Source organism: Brassica rapa, chromosome A03 (assembly GCF_000309985.2).
Source record: "Brassica rapa cultivar Chiifu-401-42 chromosome A03, CAAS_Brap_v3.01, whole genome shotgun sequence".
Classification (NCBI taxonomy): Eukaryota; Viridiplantae; Streptophyta; class Magnoliopsida; order Brassicales; family Brassicaceae; genus Brassica; species Brassica rapa.
Window position 1 is genome coordinate 2,895,295 of NC_024797.2, and position 22,528 is coordinate 2,917,822.

At 30.1% G+C, this 22,528-nt stretch overlaps 2 protein-coding genes and 1 long non-coding RNA gene across 3 annotated transcripts; 1 reads left to right on the forward strand and 2 right to left on the reverse strand.

The window, feature by feature from the left end:
* Positions 1–815: 815 nt before the first annotated feature.
* On the reverse strand, positions 816–8,357 carry LOC103856117 (homeobox-leucine zipper protein HAT7). Its single transcript, XM_009133196.3, has 3 exons — positions 3,131–8,357; positions 2,579–3,012; positions 816–2,094 (listed from the first exon to the last, which is right to left on the reverse strand). Exons 1-3 carry the CDS (start codon positions 3,300–3,302, stop codon positions 1,786–1,788), a joined length of 915 nt encoding a protein of 304 aa, XP_009131444.1. The 5' UTR covers positions 3,303–8,357; the 3' UTR covers positions 816–1,785.
* LOC117132917 lies at positions 7,824–9,334 on the forward strand. The gene is made up of 2 exons (XR_004456663.1): positions 7,824–8,047; positions 8,356–9,334. It is a non-coding gene; the product is annotated as an uncharacterized LOC117132917 (long non-coding RNA).
* Positions 9,335–18,393: 9,059 nt separating this feature from the next.
* Positions 18,394–19,824, reverse strand: LOC103856118 (transcription factor PRE2). The gene is made up of 2 exons (XM_009133197.3): positions 19,539–19,824; positions 18,394–18,765 (listed from the first exon to the last, which is right to left on the reverse strand). The coding sequence occupies exons 1-2, from the start codon at positions 19,665–19,667 to the stop codon at positions 18,610–18,612; spliced, it is 285 nt and encodes a 94-aa protein (XP_009131445.1). The 5' UTR covers positions 19,668–19,824; the 3' UTR covers positions 18,394–18,609.
* Between the last annotated feature and the right edge of the window lie 2,704 nt (positions 19,825–22,528).

The window sequence follows — 22,528 nt, forward strand, 5'->3', positions numbered from 1 at the left end:
TTCAAAGTTATATGTATACGTACACGTTATTATTAGGTACATTTCACAAGCAATTATATTTAAAATGGTATAAATTAATGTCCTCCACGCTGTGTTTAATGGGAATGTCAGAATTTTTCGTAAGATTTTGTCACAAATGGTGGTATCTGGTAAGGATGAAATATCAATATTTGAATGAAATCTTATTACTTCTAACTTTAAGATCATAGATTAAAATACATTTAAATGCCATTAACGCGGGTCTATTCGTTATGACGGTGTTTACTAATGAAACGATAGAAAACAGAGAATTTAGCAGTTGACCTATCCATTATCCATCAACATAAACATGTGCGCTTAACCAAAATTCTAATACAAACCATATAAAATATATGAAGACCCCCATGATCTCACATGCTATCTAGCTATATATATTCCATAAAGTTGCGTATGCAAGTACGTGGGACATATTACGTATGTACGTAAATATGGATCACATCTGAATATATTAGCGAGCGCAGTTGGCAAATGATTTTAGGATCTGATCATAAATTTATTATCTTTCAGTAACTTTGGTCTCACACAAACGATCCGTTACAGATTATTTGGTGAAAAGTTCACTCGGATGCTTTGTCATATTAAATAACTGGATGCGACACCAAACGAACACTGCGTGGGTTCAAAACAAATAAATGTATATTGTGTATTTTAAAATGATGCGGCTAAGCTAAAACTTTCACAGTCGCAAGTTTTGAGTTTTCTGTGGGAAGTGAAGTGATGGTGGCAGTGAGGTGTCACATGGAGAGCCACAAAGAAGAGAAATATTCCGTACTCTGTTTGTTTTCTTGTATAATGATAAAATATATGAATATTACATTTTAGTATAGTTTTAAAATTAAACCCAAAAGCATCCAGAGATCCGAAAAAGCTAGCTAGATGAATGAACGATTCTCCTAAACACAGTTTCAAATCTGTTCTCTTATTGGACTTTTCTTCTTCGTCTTTGGAATGTGTGATTCCAGTACTCTTCCTCTCTCATCTACCAGAGTACCAGTTCGGCAGTTACCACTATCATTATTATCTACAATTGTCAAATAATAACTTCCTTCCATATTACATGTTCCTTTTCTGGTCTTTTAATATTTTACATCTAGTAAAATAATTTTGGAAATTTTACCGAAATAATTAATTAGGCTAAAAAGTGGATGAAAAATATCAGATATAATAAAATACTTCATGGCATTTGGTAAAATAAAATATATTTCATGACTATATATGTTGTGTCGAACTGTCAATGACAGAGCTGGAACCCCACTCGAAAGCACATGCATCTGATTTATTCTTTTATCAATTTTTTTTGTCGATTATGCATTTCAACTTCTCAAGTTTGTCACAATATTAACTTAGCAATTACTATTAATCACTACTGGCAAAAATCTCTAGTTATATATTTCAACTAATAAGTAGTGATCATTCAGAAATAATTTAATAAGTAGTGGGTTGTTATATAAGATACATATACTTGATCTCAAAAAATATTTTGGAAGACACAAATTTCATTTATTAAACAAGAAGTTATCATTCTAAAAAATTTGAATATCCTCTCTATACACCCACTTTCTACAAACCCAAAAGAAGCAGCAAAAGAGAGAAAAAAAAACGATGGATTGTCATTTGAAACAGTAACAAATAATTTCAAAAATACTCAAATTAAAAAAAAATCAACGAAATTTTCTTTTGATGATGGTAATGATGATATCATGAGGATGTTGATCAGGATTATGATGTTCTTCTTGGACGATATAATCAATTGAAATGATGATGATTGTGATGTTGTTGTTGCTGGTCAGGCCATGCCCAATAACCAGCCGACGTCGTTTCATCAATACCATTGAACATATTGCAAAATCCTTGATCCTGAACCATCTGATGTTCAATATGAGCTGAGGTCGTGATCGTTGTCACAGATCGAATTGTAGAAGGGAAAAGATCTTTCAACCCCTCTGAACTATTATTATTATTTTCCGTGCTTTCATTGTTGCTCCATGAAGCTTCTGCTGATTCTCTCTTGATCTTTCCTGACTCTTTAAGGTCTTGTTTCTTCAATGCTACAACCTGTTTTTGTGTGTACCAATATCACCACACGTAAACTTAAGTTAGCGGAGAAATTTATTCTCGCATAAATTTATTAATTTGTTAAATACTAAAATAACTTATCGTAAATGTCAACTCACAAGCACATGGGAATTTTATTAATTTAAAATTTATGTACACAAGAATCTTATTTTAAGGAAATCAAAAAATAATGTTATTTTGACAAACATCTTTGCGTTGGATCAAGAGCCTGTCAACAATCTAATTGCATTTTATATTACAGATACTCCGTGTTAATCCATGAAGAATTTCTTTTAGTAAATGCTTGATGAATGATAGTAATTCATGATTAATCAATATACATATGAACCTAGTTATATTCATAGTCTAGTGGCTTGTTAAAAACTTGCGTATCATTTTTAATTTTATTTTTATGTTACATTCATCTCATTTTTATCGAAAATATTTAGCTTTTGGAATTTACGTGATGAAATATAAAATATACCTCAGCATGGAGTTTCTTGTTGTGGGCTTGAAGAGAATCATTGTCCGATTTCAAAGCATCGAATTGTTTCTTGAGAGAATCATAGTCTCTCTCAAGCTGCTTTGTCTTCCACCTAGCTCTCCTGTTCTGAAACCATATCGCAATCTGCCTAGGCTGCAACCCTAAGGCCTTAGCAAGCTGCATCTTCCTCTCAGGCTCCAGCTTGTTCCCTAGCTCGAAGCTCTTCTCTAATGCCCTAACTTGCTCTAAATTAAGCCGCTTCTTCTTCTCTCCCAACATCATATGGGACCCATCATCTGATAGATTGTCTTCATCTCCCACCTGGTCCTGATCATTCATGTTCGTCGTGGTCGGGCTTTTTTGAGTTAGATGATGGTGATCTGATACTCCCGTGAACGACATTGATCTGTTCATCATGTAGTTTCCTCCTCCTCCTACACCCAAAAAAAGAAGAAGTTAAAATCAAGTTCAAGATCCAGACTAATCTCCTCTCCCTTTTCACACTATTATATACATGTGTAATTGTGTATATGTATAGAGAGAGGTACTTACCGTAGAAGAGATGAGGAGGGCAAGAAGGGAGAGAGGTAGGGGAAGGCAAGTGATGAGCATTGTCTTCATGAAGTTGCTGAAACATGAATCCATGCTGTGGAAAGGCCATCTCCAATCTCAGTCCTGCTTGACTATTAACAATATTGCTCTTTTCCTCCTCATACATATACATACAAACGTGTATGTTACACACGCACAAAGCCCACCAAATGATTAACTCTTCCTAGGAATTGTTATTAGATCAAGAACTTGTTTGGAGGATCGTGAAGTTCTCTGATAGTTTAGTGAGAAGGAGAAGAAGAATGATGAAGAGATCAGTTCATGAGAGATTTGTATAGGACCCACCCTTTTATACCATTTAGGCCCTATGGCATTTGCTGATCTTTCTTTTGATCTAATTTGTATACGACACTTGGGAAAATTTAAATTTTAAATGTTAATACCACATGGATCTTTGACATATACATTTTCCACTTCATTTATGCACTGTTTAACGTTGTGATATTAAGATACAGCTTAGGTTATACATACATGTACAACTTTTTTCTGTGTGCACCATACACATACGACTATGAAACCACCTAACACAGTTGATTTGACATTTTTTAATTACATTTACTTTGTCACCCAGTTAAAATCCTTACGATCACTGTTAGCGCGGGTGTATGATTAAATAAATTCAGATCAAAAAATAAATAATCAATGTTAATTTTTGAACTCTTTCCTAATTTTTAAGATGTACTCTCAAATCCATATTTAGTACTCCATCCGTTTTTTTAATATAAGTCTTACAATTATGTACATAGATTAAGAAATCATTAATTTTTTATATTTTCTAAATAAAAAAATCATTAATTATTTACCTAACTACAAATCAACCAATAATAAAATATAAGGTATATTACCATTGATCATATAACATTAAGTTTTAATAAATTTTACATAAAAAACTGAAAACGTCATATAATTTAGAACATAAAAATTTCTCTAAAACGACTTATATAAAAAAACAAAGAGAGTACTATTTACAAACCTGTAATCTTTTAAGAATATAAGCCAAAATAAGCAAGAAAATAATGACACCCATTACGCTTAATCCTCGAATGTAGGCGTAGTATCAGGAAAATTCCATCAATACTAATAGTGTTGGAGAGTTGGAGTGGTATGCTTGCTGGACTAAATTCGTTTATTAAGGCCATTAACTAACATTAATGAATATGAATAACAATTCAATCATTCATTAAGCATACTATACTTCTCGAATATCTCAATGTAATATGTATTGGGACTGTAAAATTATGTGTCTAATTCTATATTGTCCGACTAATATGATATAATATTGTCTATTTTGAATCTAGTTCAAATTCATATTGTTTTTTTTTAAATATATCATACTAATTAGATTGAAAATTTATAAATTAGATTTTTATTTGTGTAATTATTAACGTGGGACTTTGTTTGATAATTTGTGCGTACAAGGTTTGGGACTCGATAGTGCGTAGATCACCGTTATATTCTTGAATCTATCAACTATTAGGTTTTTACGTACCGTCGCATATTTATATTAAGTTTCTTAAAATGTTTGAATGCTTTTTACAATCGCTGACTCATTGGTTTTCGGAAGAACATTCCACAGTAGACCTTAAAGGCATGTGGATTCTTCTCAACAGGTAAATGCGTTCACAGGATGCACCGACCTATGTATGTTCTAACACCCAAACGTATCAATTATTATTCAGACTCGTGGTAATCAATACTCAGTAGTAACTCAATTATATCAACAGAAAAAACATAAACCATTTCAAACATGTAAGTTATAACAAAATTATAATATAATTTTGCACATGACCTAAATATTTTTTAAACATCTTTCTATAACTACTGAAATTATATATATTAACATATGACCTAAATATTTTTTAAACGTTGGCTCAAAATAAATATATTAACATAACTACTGAAATTATATATATATATATATATATATATATATATCTTTTGCACTTGACCTAAATATTTTTTAAACATCTTCTATATCTCATATTGTAAACATAAAAAAGGTTATATGAATTTATGCTAAAGATATAAACAAGAAAAAGTTGTTATAAAATACAGTTGAGTTAGATATAAATGGATATTTTTTTTCTAAACCACTCAAACTTAAATAAAAGTCGTTTTACTTTTCAAATTAGATTTTTATATATTTTCAATTTGGATCAGACTAGTTTGGATTACCCGAGTAACAAAAAAAGATTTTTGACTATAATGATATTATACATGTGTTTTTCTGAACTGTATGTTAGTAGAAATGTTGATTGAGTTGAAAAAAATGATGATTGAGATGCTCTTTCTTTCACTCTACTATATTTTGTTGGTAAGAGTCTTTATGAGTATCTAAGGTATATGAGAAAAAGATATAAGACCCGTTACTAGTGTTTTCCAGTTCTCATATCTATGTGGTATTGTGGGGGCTTTCGCAGTATCAAATTATATTTAAAATTTGATCTTATTTGTTAGTATATGTTAGTATTTTAGGAATGGGTCCTACAGTATAGTGTCACAGACCTGTCCTACAACAAGGTCTTTCACATGCTTGTATAAGGAAGATTTGAGAGTATTAACCTATCTATCTATCCTCTTTGGCAATATGCTTTTGTTGCAGAAAATTATTGAATGCTTTTAGATGTTATTATAAAGAAAATATAAATACATGATCTGAAGCTTCTCCAACTAGCTCCACTGCTCCCATGTGCTCTGCTTCTTTTCTACCTCTCTGCTTCTCTCTTGGGACACTTAACTCTCCAATCTATATTTAAAAAAAAAAAAATTGATGGGTTTATTTATTTCGATATATATATATATATGTATTTTCATCTAGTTTTATAGAATTAAGAAAGGAATATATGAGATCCAATTACAAAGCCTACGCCCAAAGAAACTGGCAATCACCAGACACCCAGACAAGCACGAAACCATCAAAAAGTTTACAGAGACTGAAAAAGCAACTCGTTGGCAAACAAAAGGCCGACCAAAAATTACATTTACCTAGTTGTATAAAACGAGTTTTTTTAATCCTTTTTCTCTTATGTTAACCGTAGTATTATTATTTTTCAAATAAAACTAGTATTATTAATCATCTTTGTTTCTTATCTTGATTAACCAAAGCCAAAACGATACGTTCGTTTTACAGAACTATTATCATACGGCAAGCAAAACATCTAGAACTAGATTGGGTCACGTTTGAACGAATATCTGAAAGATGATTAACTTCCCTTGATTAAGGGTACAAGCCTGTATGAGGACTAACTATTTATCACTTTCAAGAGATACATATTAGTATTGAAAAAGGTTGGGGGAAGAAACACACAAAACAATTTACTAAGTATTTTTGTTTATGTGCACTAAACAATTTACTAAGTATTAAATTCAAATGCTAGTTTGTGTGTGAAAGTAGTGGAGGAAAAAAAAATTTGACAGTTTTTTATTTATTAATTCACCAGGCTGAAACAATTGAACCAGTGTATATGGGCTTGCTACACTTTCGCTACTCGGTGCTTTAACTGTTCCCCCACCCCCTTTTGAAGCAGCTGAGCGGTCAGCAGAAAGAACATGGCCCACGTATTTTTATTTCCTTGTTTACGTTTGAATTACGCGCGTGAAAGTTATGGGCCTAATTATTCGGCCCTTGATAGACTTCGGTTCTGTAGCCCAGGATAATGCTAAAGGCTATATCCTATATGTCATCAAATTTTATTTCTTTCATATATATATATTTTTAATATTTCTTTCATTTTTTTTTTGTAACTTAGTATTTCTTTCATTTTCTTGGTAAGTAAAGTGCGATATTTAACTACTTAAATAGAGTGAAACAGATAGAAGATAATGTCTTAAATAAAACTAGAGATTAATCCGTGCATCCGTGCGTGTATTGGTTCTTACTTTTTTATATACTAGGGTAGGCCCGCCCTACGGGCGGGTTAGCAAATAAACAAATAAAATAAATTACTTAAAATATTTATCTTATTTTAAACTGAAAGTAAAATTAATTTTCATGCTTTTTTATTAAAACAATTTAATTATTTATTTTAAAACCGTAAACTTATTAATTATTAAAAGTTTTAGAAAAGATGTAATGAATAGTACTTTTCATCTGTATATATAAAAATAACTTCATAACCAATAGTTTTAAGGAAAATTTGATCACATATACATAACTATCACCAATTAAGTTTCTACAGATAACAACTTTTAGTCTATGATATTTTTGTAATAATTTCCATATTATCCTTGACACAAACAGTAGGAAACTATGTAGTTACTGTAAAATATTATGCAGTGTATTTGTTATCATAAGTTAACTATAAAAATTATTACTCATTCCGTTCGGATTTACTTGACGTTCTAAATAATTTTTTTGTCAATATATTCGAAGTTCTCAGAATTCTATGTAAAGAATAAAGAATGATAAAATATGACTTTTTCTATCTTTGTAATTAATGATCTTTAGTGGGATGATATAAACCTAATTTAGCATTGAAAACTAACGAAAAGATTAAAATAGACATTACATTAACTTTTTTAATTTATTTGCAGCCATCATGTAATTCCAAGCGGAAGAAAGTACTATTTTTATTAAAAAAATGTAAGAATTATTACTCGAACTTATCCAGAAAACAGACAGTTGTTTTTTTTTATTTCTTTGAATTGGATTTTGATCTAAACGTAATTAAATAACTCTATTCAATAAAGGTAAAAAAAAACATTATAGAACTCTCAAATTTTATGAAAATGGGGAAAGTAAAAGATTTTTGTTTCGTTCTTACGTAAGTGCAAATAAATAATTGAGATGTGGTGAATAATCAGCTAAATTAGCCGGTAATATTGCTTATTACACATAATACAAAAAATAAAACAAAAGTAAAAACGGAAACAGAGGATATCCATAGCCCCAAGTATTCTAAATTTTTGAAATGACACTAAACTCAGTTTAACACAAAAAAAGTTCATAACACACTTAAACCAAAAAAAGTTCATAACACACAAAAAAAGAGACCCTGATCACAAATCCAACGACACAGAACCACAATCAAAAGTCACGTGCCTTAATCATAAGGTCAGTCTCATTTATGTCAAAGCATTGAGCAAACTTTCAGTAAGAAAACAGTGGAATGATAGAAAAAAAAAAACATTTGCGCTGAAACAGTACAGATGCAGGTCTGTCTGAGAGTTTGAACATCGTACAATTTGTTTTTTATTTGCTTGAAAATGTAAATTTAAATATCTGATCGGACGGTTGCATAACCATTTACTCTTTCTTTTTATATTTTCGTCACTATCATCTTAAAATGCCAGAAGAGAAATTAACTTCGCCGTGTCAAGCATATGTCACACAGAAAATATTATAGTTGGACACGTGTGTAGTCTGAAAATGAGGGGCATCTTTAGCTGGATTTAAAGTTTATGCATCTTATTTGGGCCTCAATGATAAGCCCGATTTGTTGTAACCAAATTGTCCTTTAGAGCCTTAACAACGACAAAAAAAGGAAGCGACTTCGTCTGTTATCAGCTTCCTCCACCCCGTGAAGCTTCTTCTCCGTCCTCCTCCAACTTTCTTTACCAAGACAAAAACAAATCGAAATCAAAACTCGCAGAGAGAGAGAGACAGAGACAGATTCAGAGAGCGAGAGAGAGAGAGATTTGCCCGTGACATAGCGAGGCAGGGAGAGAGAGAGAGAGATCCGGCGTGGCGCAGAGAGGAGAGAGGCGGTGAGAGAGAGGAGACCGGTGGTGGTGACTCTCGTCTTCTCTACCGCTCAGTCTCCGTCAGTCTTTTCTCCAGCTCTTTCCCGTTTCAGATCTAATGAAGAATCGTGAAAGTCCCCGGCGGCATCGAAGAAGAAGAAGGATTTGCCCTTTTTTTTGTGAATCCGTATTATGATTAGAAGCCCATCACGAATTATAACAAAATAAAGCCCAAGAAGAATTCACTTAAATGAAACGATGCCGAGAGAAGCGTGGACACGTGTCAGCTATATAAAAAAGGAGTTTCCACGTGGACAGCCTAGGAGGGAGGCAAACATATTTATATATATATAGACTAGGGATTAACCCGGGCTACGCCCGGGATTTTTATTTTTTTCTAATTTAAGTTGTTAAATTATTTATATTTAGGTTATGATATATATTTATATAAATGTTAAGATACATGTCATAATTAAAATTTATTTTTAAATTTTAACACGTTAAATTAACATATTTTTTACTATTTAAATATTTTTTGTAATTTTGTTGGCTATCTAATTATCATATTTAGCAAAACTATCTCTTGAGTGTTAACATAAATGTTTTAGATATTAAATTAAACTGTAGAGTATTTTCGGATCGACCACATGCTCAACAATCAATCGATCCGTAAAAAGATGGTCGATCTCCTTGGCCAGGTAAGTACAATTTTAGCAAAAATATCTTTGATTTTCAGATATTAAGTATATAACTATTATTTTAAATATTGTTTTAATTGTATTTTTTGATCAAATTATTGTATTATAATGTTTATGTAAATATTTTTTGTGATGTTTGAATTTGTGTTGTTCGTATACTTAATCTAGATGATATTGATGTTTAACAATTTATTGTTTTCTGGAAATAGAAAATAATGATATATCAAAACGTATCTAATACTTGTTAAATGATAGTATAATGTAAATTATATCCATTATTTGAAAATAACCATTTGTTGTTTTTTATTTTCTTTTTTAAATCAGAAATTATTTTTATTTAAAAACATTATTCATATATAATATAATAGTTTAAGTTTGGAAGATTAATCTATATATATAAATTATGTATATTTTTTAAAAAAATAATTTAAGATATTATATATTGAGTAACTGAGTAAAAGCTGAATTTCTTATCTTGAAAATCAAATATTTATATTTTTGTCTTCAAGTTATACTCACCAATCCATCATTGATATTTATAACTCAGTATGTTTTTAAAATAACTTAGTTTTAAGTAATAAACGAATTTAATAATTAAATTCATCACCTATAATGTTATATAAACTATATTTGAAAACTCTCTAAAATTATATTTTAAGCATAATATTACTATTATTTAATTTAAGTTATTTTAAGCATAATATATGCTAAACTAACTTAAATTATATTTACAATAGGACCATCCTAAACCTGTTAGTAAACCAAAAACAATACTAAACCAACATGAACCAATACCTGATTCGGCGAGGAATGAAGTGTTTCGGGATAAACGCTTGAATGGTTATCAACTGAAATGGTTTGATCATGAAAGAGTTAGTATGAATATTAACAATAAAATTATAGATTAGACTAATTTAAATTTGTAAGAATACATTTGAGTCTATGAAAAGCAATTCAATTCCCATGAATAAATTTGTAAGAATACATTTGAGTCTATTTATATTTTATCAACCGAAGCGGGTCTGAAAAATAGTAATTTTACATATGTTTAATGTAGTTTTTCCATTTTTTTCATGTTGTATGTTTACATATTATTTTTATTTTTAAATGTAAAATGGTAATCATACATATGTTTAATGTAGTATTTCCATTTTTTATGATGTATGTTTACATATTATTTATTATTTTCGAAATTATATATAATGTTTTTTTTTACAAAATAGTAATGTTACATTATGGAGATAAGCCGTCTTTTTTTAGTGAAAGATGGTAATCTTACATATGTTTAATGTTTACATATTATTTTTTTAAAATAAAAATGTAAAATGGTAATCTTACATATGTTTAATGTAGTATTTCCATTTTTTATGTTGTATGTTTACATATATTTAGTATTTTTGAAATTATATATAATGTTTTTTGTTTTTTTTTTATAAAACGGTAATGTTACATTATGAAGATAAGCCGTCTTTTTTTAAGTGAAAAATGGTAATCTTATATATGTTTAATGTAGTTTTTCTATTTTTTATGCTGTATGTTTACATGTTATTTATAATTTTTGAAAATTAGTAATATTAAAATATAAAACTATATTTTATGCCACGTGTCATTTTTTGGGAGAAGTTTTTTTGCTGATGTGGACTCTCTATGGAGCCTCAAAAGGTATCTTTTATTAGTATAGAATCTATATTTTAAATTTTAAGATATATTTTTAAATCTTAATGTAATTTTCCATTTTTTAAATTGGGTATTTACTTATATTATATATTTACTTATTATTTATTTTTATTTATATTGTGTATTTCTATTTCTTATACTTTATATTTACTAATAATTTTATATTTTAAGATAGATTTACATTTTAAGATAGATGTTTAAATACTAATGTACTTTTTCTATTTTTTTAAATTGTGTATTTCCTTTTGTTATACTTTCTATTTGCGTAATATCTATATTTTATATTTTAAGATAGATGTTTAAATCTTAATATAATTTTTTCCATTGTTTTTAAGTTGTGTATTTCTTTTTCTTATACTTTCTATTTACTTAATATCTATATTTTACATTTTAAGATAGATGTTTAATATTTAGTGTACTCTTTCCATTTTTTTAAAATTGTGCATTTACTTATTATTGTATATATAATTCGTATATTTATAATATTTACTTATTATTTATTTTTCTATATATTATGTATTTCTCTTTCTTATACTTTATATTTTATTAATATCTATATTTTATATTTTAAGATAGATGTTTAAATCTTAATGTATTTTTTCATTTTTAATGTAAAACGGCAATGTTTTATAGAAGAACTTGGACAAATAGTCAAATAGTTATATTTATGTTTTTTTTTATAAAATGGTAATGTTACATTATGGAGATAAACTGTTTTTTTTTAGTGAAAAATAGTAATTTTACATATGTTTAATGTAGTTTTTCCATTTTTTTCATGTTGTATGTTTACATATTATTTTTATTTTTAAATGTAAAATGGTAATCATACATATGTTTAATGTAGTATTTCCATTTTTTAGGATGTATGTTTACATATTATTTATTATTTTCGAAATTATATATAATGTTTTTTTTTACAAAATAGTAATGTTACATTATGCAGATAAGCCGTCTTTTTTTAGTGAAAGATGGTAATCTTACATATGTTTAATGTTTACATATTATTTTTTTAAAATAAAAATGTAAAATGGTAATCTTACATATGTTTAATGTAGTATTTTTATTTTTTATGTTGTATGTTTACATATATTTATTATTTTTGAAATTATATATAATGTTTTTTTTTATAAAACGGTAATGTTACATTATGAAGATAAGCCGTCTTTTTTTAAGTGAAAAATGGTAATCTTATATATGTTTAATGTAGTTTTTCTATTTTTTATGCTGTATGTTTACATGTTATTTATAATTTTTGAAAATTAGTAATATTAAAATATAAAACTATATTTTATGCCACGTGTCATTTTTTGGGAGAAGTTTTTACCGCTGATGTGGACTCTCTATGGAGCCTCAAAAGGTCCCTTTTATTAGTATAGATTTATATTTGTATATCATAATTCGTGTTATATATTTTAGATGAGTCGTAATATAACTAATTATATTCAAAAGACATGGACCGAATCCGGTAATATGGTTATTTTTGGTACAAATATCCGAACTCGTTTCAAGTACATTTATTATTTAGATATTTTTAGGTTTCTATACATCAGAACTGAATTCATCCAGGCTCAGTAGGATCCAACTCAAAACCCACACATAAATTTATAATATTAAAGCAGTGCCTAATTTAAAAAAAAAATGATCCCAAAAAATAATTCGTACCTAAATGGATAGCCAATATTCATGTCTAACTAATTTTATAAACTAATAAAAATAATTATTTCTATGTGTTTGGCTAAATCAAGTGAAATAAAAAGAGTTTTTTATTTAGTAAAAAATTAAGAGGAAATAATACATTTTTATTATTTTGATTTAAATTATTATTTTATTCATTAAACATGTTTTTGAATTATATTTTTGCTTACGTAATTTTTCACTGTTTGACACTAAAAAAAGTTATGGTAAAACAACTAAACCAAACGTTTAACTATATGCAAAATCCATTTATTTTACATTTTTGATTTTATTAATTTTGATTAACTAATAAATAAAAATATAAACTATTATTATTATTAGGGTAATATAAATAATGATGTGATGTATTGTTAAAGTAATATAATTAATAAAATTATTAAACTAAGTGAAATATGGAAATAAATTTAATGTAATATATTAATGAAATTATTAAAAAAATATTTTACTTTATTTTTTCTACTACTATTTATGTTTTCAAACAATTGTCATTTATATTTTTATTTATGTTTTCAAACGTTTCGTTTCAAAAAGTATTTCAATTTTAATAATGACGAAACAAATAGGAGATAATATTACGTTTCATTGAAAGCTTGGTAATTGCTACTTACTAATCCAAGCTATCGTAATTAATTTTGTTATATAACTATGAAAACAAATAGTGTTTCAAAAAAAAAACTATGAAAACAAATTAGGTTTTGAAAAGTCAAACAACGCGGGAAAGGACAATACCGTTAAACAGTGATAACGACCTTAACCGTGATGTAAAGTCTTTTCATCTCCCCTTTCTCTTTTCTTTTTCCTTTTCACTTTTCTACTTTTGCTATTATTTACTGTATTTTCTAAATCGCAGAAAGAAAACAAAAGAGAGATTTAGATGTTTCCTTTGACCAACGGTGAGAACAATTGTGTCGGTAGTCACAATAAAAATGTAGGGTATGGCAACATTCACTATTTTATGACGGGTGCTCATCAGTTACGTATAGATTTGTTTTAAAACAATTAATTCAATCGTATATAAGTATTTTGTTTTTTTCCAGTGTCTTAAATATGTTTCATAATGGAGCATCTCACCTATTTATATATTTTTTTTAGATGAGAAACCTTATTATAAATGTAAGAACATCTTTAGTGGTAAATCACTCAAAACTGAATTTCTCATATTATTTTATTAATAAGTTAGATCAATAATTAAATTAGAAAAGTTAAAAGGACTTACAGTGGATGAGAGACAGTCAGATTGCTTTCTAGTCTCTTTCGATTATTATGGAGCTCTTCTGCGAAGAAGCGTATTTGTTCTTTTGCTCTCTATCTCTTCTACTGTTTTTTTTTATTAGTTTTTCTAGATAGAAACTCACTTACAAAAACACCAATATGCATGCCCTAAGTTTAAAGCATCTCAAATCAAACTTTTTATTCACTTTATAATAGAATAAAAATAGGTTTATTTTTTAAACAAATAATTTTTATGGGCGGTTTGACAAAACATGTCCCGAAAACTGTTTATCTAGTAATTCATTTATTTTTTGGTCATTACTTTATTTTCGCTCTAAAATAAAATACTATTGAAATATAACTTAACTCCATTATAAAATTGTTTTATTTTGAAAAATATATTGAACCATTTGAAATACTCTTATTTTTTATTGTATGCATGTTATATAATATAGTTCATCTACAGATTAATTTCCAGAAATCCTCAATTCAATTTGGACATAAGATTGATGAAGATAGTCGTCAAGAATTAAGGGATATTTTGGGAATTCAGAATTTAGGTGGAATGGGATCTTATTTAGGCCTGCCCGAAAGTCTAGGAGGTTCTAAGGTACAAGTGTTTGGCTTCGTACAAGAACGGCTGAATAGTAGGGTTAATGGATGGACCTTTCGATTTTTTACCAAGGGTGGAAAGGAGGTGATTATTAAATCAGTGATTACGGCTTTGCCAAACCATGTGATGTCTGTGTACCGGTTGCCGAAAGTTACAGTGAAGAAGCTCACAGGTGCAGTTGCCCAATTTTGGTGGAGTCCAGGAGGCAGTACAAGAGGTATGCATTGGAAATCATGGGATAAAGTGTGTGCCCATAAAGACAGTGGTGGGTTGGGTTTTAAGGATTTGACTGATTTTAATACGGCAATGCTTGGGAAGCAGTTGTGGCGGCTGATCGAGAAGCCAAATTCTCTTTTTTCTCGAGTTTTCAAGGGACGGTATTACAGGAATTCTTCACCCCTGGAACCGATTCGCTCATATTCCCCGTCATATGGCTGGAGGAGTATTATTTCTGCTAGATCTCTGGTTTGTAAAGGACTAATTAAAAGGGTTGGAACAGGGTCATCTATTTCAGTATGGAATGATCCTTGGCTCTCATCCACTCGCCCGAGACCAGCTAACAAAAACCTTCATAATAATTACCCGGACCTCACAGTGGATTCTCTCATTAATCCGGAATCCCGCACATGGAATGTACAGGCAATTAGAAACTTGGTGGATCCACAAGATGCAAAAATAATTGAGAGTATACCGTTGAGTAGAAATCAGTTGACAGATAGGAATGGATGGCATTTCACCAAGAATGGAAAATATACGGTACAATCAGGGTATCAGGTAGAAAGGATTTATCCTGACAAGGAGAGACCACCTGATTTTTATGGTCCTAATGTGGATATCCTCAAAGCATTTTGTTGGAAGGTGAGGTGCCCTCCGAAGCTAAAGCACTTTTTATGGCAGTTGTTGTCTGGCTGTATAGCGGTAACGAAAAATCTAAAAGCACGAGGGATACAAGGAGACACCTGCTGTGCCAGGTGCGGAGATCCGGAGGAATCAATAAACCATGTGTTTTTTGAATGTCCTCCAGCACGTCAAGTGTGGGCATTATCCAAGATTCCATCAAATCCAAACATCTTCCCAATTGGCTCTCTTTTTGCTAATATGGACCATCTATTTTGGAGAATTAATCCAAGAATGGAGAATCATCAGTTTGCATGGATATTATGGTATATTTGGAAGGGACGGAACAACAAAGTGTTCAGTAACCTTGACACTGATCCAAGAGACACGCTGCGACTGGCAGAAGTTGAATCAACACTGTGGGCTGAGGCACAGGTTATTAATAATCATAGGTTGGTACAAGAAGTACAGGTAAGGCCCGATTTAGGGACCCTAGGAAGATGGTGCTTCACAGACGGTTCTTGGAAAGATAAAGATCTATTTTCAGGACAAGGATGGCTTAGTACGCTACCAGGGTTTGATAGCTTATTGGGGGCACGAAATGTAAGGGCATCCCTCTCACCTCTTCATTCGGAGATGGAGGCATTAATTTGGGCAATGGAATGTATGCGAAATTTAAGGCAGTTTCAGGTTACGTTTGCAACGGATTGTTCTCAACTGGTGAAGATGGTTTCGGAACCAGAGGAATGGCCAGCATTTGAAAGCTACCTGGAAGATATCAAGCTTCTGCGACAAAGTTTTGTCAGCTCAGAAATCGTTCATGTTCCTAGGACGGAGAACAAAAGGGCGGATAGCTTGGCACGTAGTGCTCGGCAACAATCGTCTTTCGTCGTGCACATGGATGCAGATTTACCACCTTGGTTTACAGAGTCTACATGAGTCTGTAAATGTTTGCTGTCAAAAAAAAAAAAAAAAAAAAGTAGAGAAATGTTATTAAACATCTATATCTAGAGACGGAATAGCATTATTCTATATTTTAAAAATAGAAAAAACTTATTAAAAAGTAAAATACATTTTCAATATTTTCCCTAAAATAGAATTAAGAACTCTATCGTAAAAATGAACATTAGAGTAAACTTAGTTATATAAAAAATTTAGAATTTTTTTAGAAATGAATATATATGTGGTATAGAAATGGTTTTAAGGATGTAGTTGCCATTATAAATTAAATATGAGCATATCTCAACTTTTTAATCAGAGATTATAAATCAAATATTCATACATATTAATTTTAAATTATTTTTAATGCAGGTTTCAGCTGTAAGTAACCATATAGGGTACCTAGGCACCACCAACTTTTCTGTTGAAGTTTATAATTTTGATTCGTATACCAGTCACAATTGCAAAACTATCACATTCATTTTCCTTGCAGAAAAAAACAAACCATATTTGCAACTATATATAGGGACCTCTATAAAGATACGAGTAAGGTGTATTAAAATAAAGATCATCGATATTAGTCGTTGCGAACAGTAGACAAATCATTTCAGGTTTTGTTAGTTGACTATTGGTTGGAAAGCTACTAAATTTGAGCTTACGAATGAGGAACTGTGCTTACATCGAAATTTGTGTTACTCGATTAAACAAAACTCTACTTTAGTGAATTACTTTTCATGAACCTTTGACTTATTAGGTTAGTTAAAACTATTTTTCGTGTAGTCTCGTTAGTTGTTAAGCTACAAAACAATATCCAGTTTCAACCGATTTAACCACTTAACAGTTGTGTCCCATAACTTTAGAATTTGGTGATTTAAAGAAATAATAATAACCTACAAAATTTGTAGTATAGTTACAATTAAAAATACCATAAATGGAAGAGATCGAAGTCCGCAAATTCGTTAAACATCGGTACGCAACAAATTAGAAAGCAGTAGTATATATATATATAATCGTATTCATATACTTGTTTTTTTTTTGGTAAAATTCATATACTTGGTTTGTTGTTTATACACTCCATAGCATGTGCGAAAGTAACTTAATTACTACGCTAATTTATGCAAAATTTGAGGCTCATGATCCCAGTTATCCGACAAAATTAATTATTAATGTCATTCAAATTTCACATCTGTTCACAAAAGACAAACTCCTTAAGATTTGATTTAAGTTATTTGTAAATATGTAATACAATAATATTACACACCAAAAAAATGTAATACAATACTTTTTAATTTACTAATTTCGCGTTATTTTGTGTCCTTATTGCAGCATTAATAAGCAAGATTCGTGTGATCCTGCCACTTGACATTTCAACCAAAGAGTCGCACATCTTACTTTTGGCTGAGGAGCATACACATCTTGACTGTAAATAATTACACAAATGAATTGAAACCCGAAAAAGATAAATTCTACCGATACATCATTTGCGCAACTATTCTGGCTGAAAAAGCCTGCCATAGGGCAGATTTGTTTTTTGCTATATATGTGTTTTCTTTTGTCATCAAAAAATCTTTTTTTTTGCTATGTGTTATCAACTGAAATAAATTATGTGTGTATTAGTGTATAGTGCTTATGTTTGAACTGATGTTTAGAGAATTTCTTTACTTTTTTAAAAAATATAAGATATCAAATTCTACTTCAATATATGAATATTTTTGCTATTATAAACGGTATAGTAGTTATAAAAAATATATAGTGTAATTTATCCCCCTTTTTAAGTGTAATTTACCGAAATTGTACGTCATGTTTTGTTCCCATTTGTCCATTATATATTCATCTGTATATAAATATGATTTACAAATGAACTCACAAGTCTCACATCATATTATATATTTATAAAGCTTAAGTTGCATGCATGATTTAAAACCAGAATAGGGTCCAATAAGAACCCTAGCTAGCTAGACTTGTAACTAATATATAAAACATATAACAGATAATTAAGCAGAAACCCTGATGGATAGACCTCGCAACGATATTGTAAAATGATATATAAAGTACATATATCTTAGCTATTCATTAATCAAACTCCTAATAACGGCTGCTTGTGGGCTATTAGGATCAATGGTCTCCAGAAGCTGAGACAATCGATCACTGAGATCATCGGCTTCTTTGTTCAAGTTTCTTATGTAATTGCAAGTCTCTTGTAACACCTTCGACGCTGATACCTATATATTTCAAATAATTAACATTTTATAGTCAGAACTCAAATTAGTTTCAAAAAAAAAAAAAAGTCAGAACTCAAATTATATATGTCCAAAACAAGTCTGAATATGAGGTAATAGTGTGTCTTAATGTAAAACAAGATCGAGATCAATATTGCTAATTTGCTATAGCATATAGACATATATGATGCATTGTTATAAACAATAAAGCTTAAGATAATGCTCATAACTTCTCAAATTCAAACAAAACAACACATTTTTAACATTGAGGGTAAATATACGTAGTGACGTGGACCAAAAGAAAAAGATGTTTCCATTTATAGAAGCGGCCTGTACAGTTCCTTCTAAAGTTCGTCCTTTTCTTGTTATAGAAACTAAGATATCTAAATATATAATATGAAAAGAATAAGTCGGTGATGTACATAAATGTATTGAGAAATTGATAGTCCGTGAAGTAAAATAGTCGTCTCACATTCAATGTAATTAATCAATATTATAAATAAAATAATTAATTATAATTAGCTTAATGCTGAAGTTAGGGGAAATATGTTCCCCTCTCCTCAAATTAAGTTCGGTAGAAGGTCAAAAGTCTTTAAGAAACTCCATATTGCAATCTCCTAGATGCAATTACTATAAGACTATAATGCATTGTTCAAACTGGTTGTATACGCGAGTTTAAGAACATACGTAAGTAAATTTTATAATATATAAAGTTCAAACTTACGAATATAGATGTATATACTATATATAGTAATTATTGTATAAGAAGATTTTACCGTGTTGGAACGACGGTTCTGGCGAATCTCTGGAATAGATTGTCGGAGCTTTGAAATAAGTTCAGTGATCTGATCATCGTTAATCCTTGATGATGAGCTTGCTTGTCTCGACCTTCTGCCAGACGACATTTTTATATGGTTGGTTTAACTTAAAAGAATTTGCATGTATATGTATCTAAGAAAACACTCTCTCGCTGGGGTTAGGAATAAGTAGAATTGCTTGTGTTTGTCGACAGAAAGGGAGAAAAAGAAGAAGAAATAATGGTGTTATATAGAGGGCGAGGACCACATCAAGAGAGAGAGAGAGAGAAGAGAGAGAGAGAGAGAGAGAGAGAGAGAGAGAGAGAGAGAGAGAGAGAGAGAGAGAGAGAGAGAGAGAGAGAGAGAGAGAGAGAGAGAGAGAGAGAGAGAGAGAGAGAGAGAGAGAGAGAGAGAGAGAGAGAGAGAGAGAGAGAGAGAGAGAGAGAGAGAGGAGAGAGAGAGAGAGAGAGAGAGAGAGAGAGAGAGAGAGAGAGAGAGAGAGAGAGAGAGGAGAGAGAGAGAGAGAGAGAGAGAGAGAGAGAGAGAGAGAGAGAGAGAGAGAGAGAGAGAGAAGAGAGAGAGAGAGAGAGAGAGAGAGAGAGAGAGAGAGAGAGAGAGAGAGAGAGAGAGAGAGAGAGAGAGAGAGAAGAGAGAGAGAGAGAGAGAGAGAGAGAGGAGAGAGAGAGAGAGAGAGAGAGAGAGAGAGAGAGAGAGAGAGAGGAGAGAGGAGAGAGAGAGAGAGAGAGTACATAAAACTTAAATAGGGATGTTCGATATGCGAAGACAAGCGCATAAGAGAGAGCAGTGGTTTAGAATTGGGGACTTGGATACAATACACGTGATTTGCAATTTATCAGATTGTGATGTATATATGTGTATTATTAAACTATATTAAACGATTTGTCGTATATCAAAAACAAAATAACTAAAATAACGATAGTCAGAACTCAGAACCATACTTGAGATTTTTTTTTTGCTAAAGAGCGAAAAAAATTAGTTGAATTACTCTAAACGTGAGAACGTATCAGTAATTTCAAGGACTAAAAATATGAGAACGTATCAGTAATTTCAAGGACTAAACTCTAAACGTGAAACTACCACAATATCCAGAAACAGGAATAAATTTCATATTTTTGTAAATTAGAATCTCAATTGAAATCTGTTATAAGCACAGAAAAAAAATATTTACAGTGGGACTTGATTTCCGTTTACAACCAATGAAACAAAGAGCTTTGAGATATCATCACTTGATTTTGATATATTATTACTAGCGTAAAGCTTGTCTTATATGTAGGGAAAGAATCAAATTATATATTCGATCGATGATGCGTAAAACCAAGAAGATTTTGTGAATCACTTATAGATATGGGTAAATAAAAACAATGACTTCACCTAGGTCATTTGAGATGACCGTACAACATCTATAGCCTAACCACTAGGGAGTAGGGAGGGGCTATTCTTAGTCCAAACTCTATCACGTGTGTGTATAGCTCCATAGATAGTGTATCCTTCGATGAAATTTAGACACGACACCGAACCCATTTACTTCGAAAGTTTTCTAAGATGTGAATTTGGTAGATATCTAAACGCATGGTGATGGTGATGATATGCCAACGATGTGAATGAAAGATGATGATGATGATGAGTAGATGCATGCTATATATCTAGAAAACAAGGAGATGGTGTGATGAATTGGACATTAATGAATAATGTTTGTTGATGAGCACACAAAGGTGGGACTATTTATGTTTTAAATACTTTTGAAGTTAATTTTGTTGCAAACAAAAACAAGTTTTAACCTCCCATGTGATGACATGACACTCTTTCTCCCCTATAATCAGGGAGCATCACCCTCCTTCACGCCCCTCCTACCACATGACTCACTTTTTGTTTATTTCTTTTATCTTTTCTTCTCATTGTAGCGAGATAACAACATCAAAATCTCTACATTTTCATCAAAATCTCTATGTTTTTAGCACTTTTGACTCTCTCTTTCTCGCTCTCTCTCTTTTTACAACAAACACTTTTGACTCTTTTGTTCAAGAAGTTTGTAGTGCTACAAATTCAACATAATAAATATAGGGATGTCGTTGGTTATAAATTACAAAAAAAAATGTTATGTTCTTTCGGAATATTTACAGGTGAAGTAGGTAACTACTGTACAGTTCAACGTCTCAGTAGACCAAAAGGAGAGTGGATGGTCTCACGAGAACACGACTCTCACCAAATATCCACAACTTACGCAGTGGATTTTTTGTTTGATTCCTTTGTTTCAAAATTATTTGAAAAACAACAGAAAAAAAAAATCCCATAATCAGGGCATCACTAATCTCTTATATATTAAAAGAGAAGCATTGTAATAAATGCATTCACATTATAATAGACACGTGGAAGCTTTACAATAATTTGATAATAAATATGCTAACGCGTTCACACTATAATCATAAATGTGTTCACACTATGTACTTTGTGATTTTTTTTAATATAAAACTCACATACATAGTTCCAATAAAACTCTGGATTTTTTGGTTCGAATAAAAATAGATAACGAATCAAAAGCTAAACTATATATATTATTTTTATTGTTTACGGATAAAATTGAGCAAAATATTCATAAATTTTGATTCGATTTGTTATCCGTTTTGATTTGAACCAAAAAATCTTGATATTTGAAACTCTACGAAACAAATCAAATACTAAAATACAATATCCAAAAAAGAAGCAAATCACTAATACCAATATTTTTAGGAACATATATCTAATTCGATATGTTATATGCATATATATACATATATGAAAAGAATTATATATATATATGTTATATATATTATACTTTATATCAGTTTTACAATATAAATTTATTATATTAGGTACTAGAATTAAAAGGTTATATAATGTTTTATTTTTGTAATAAAATGTTATTATTAAATTATTTTTAAAATTTTATTTTATTTACGAATCAAATCGAA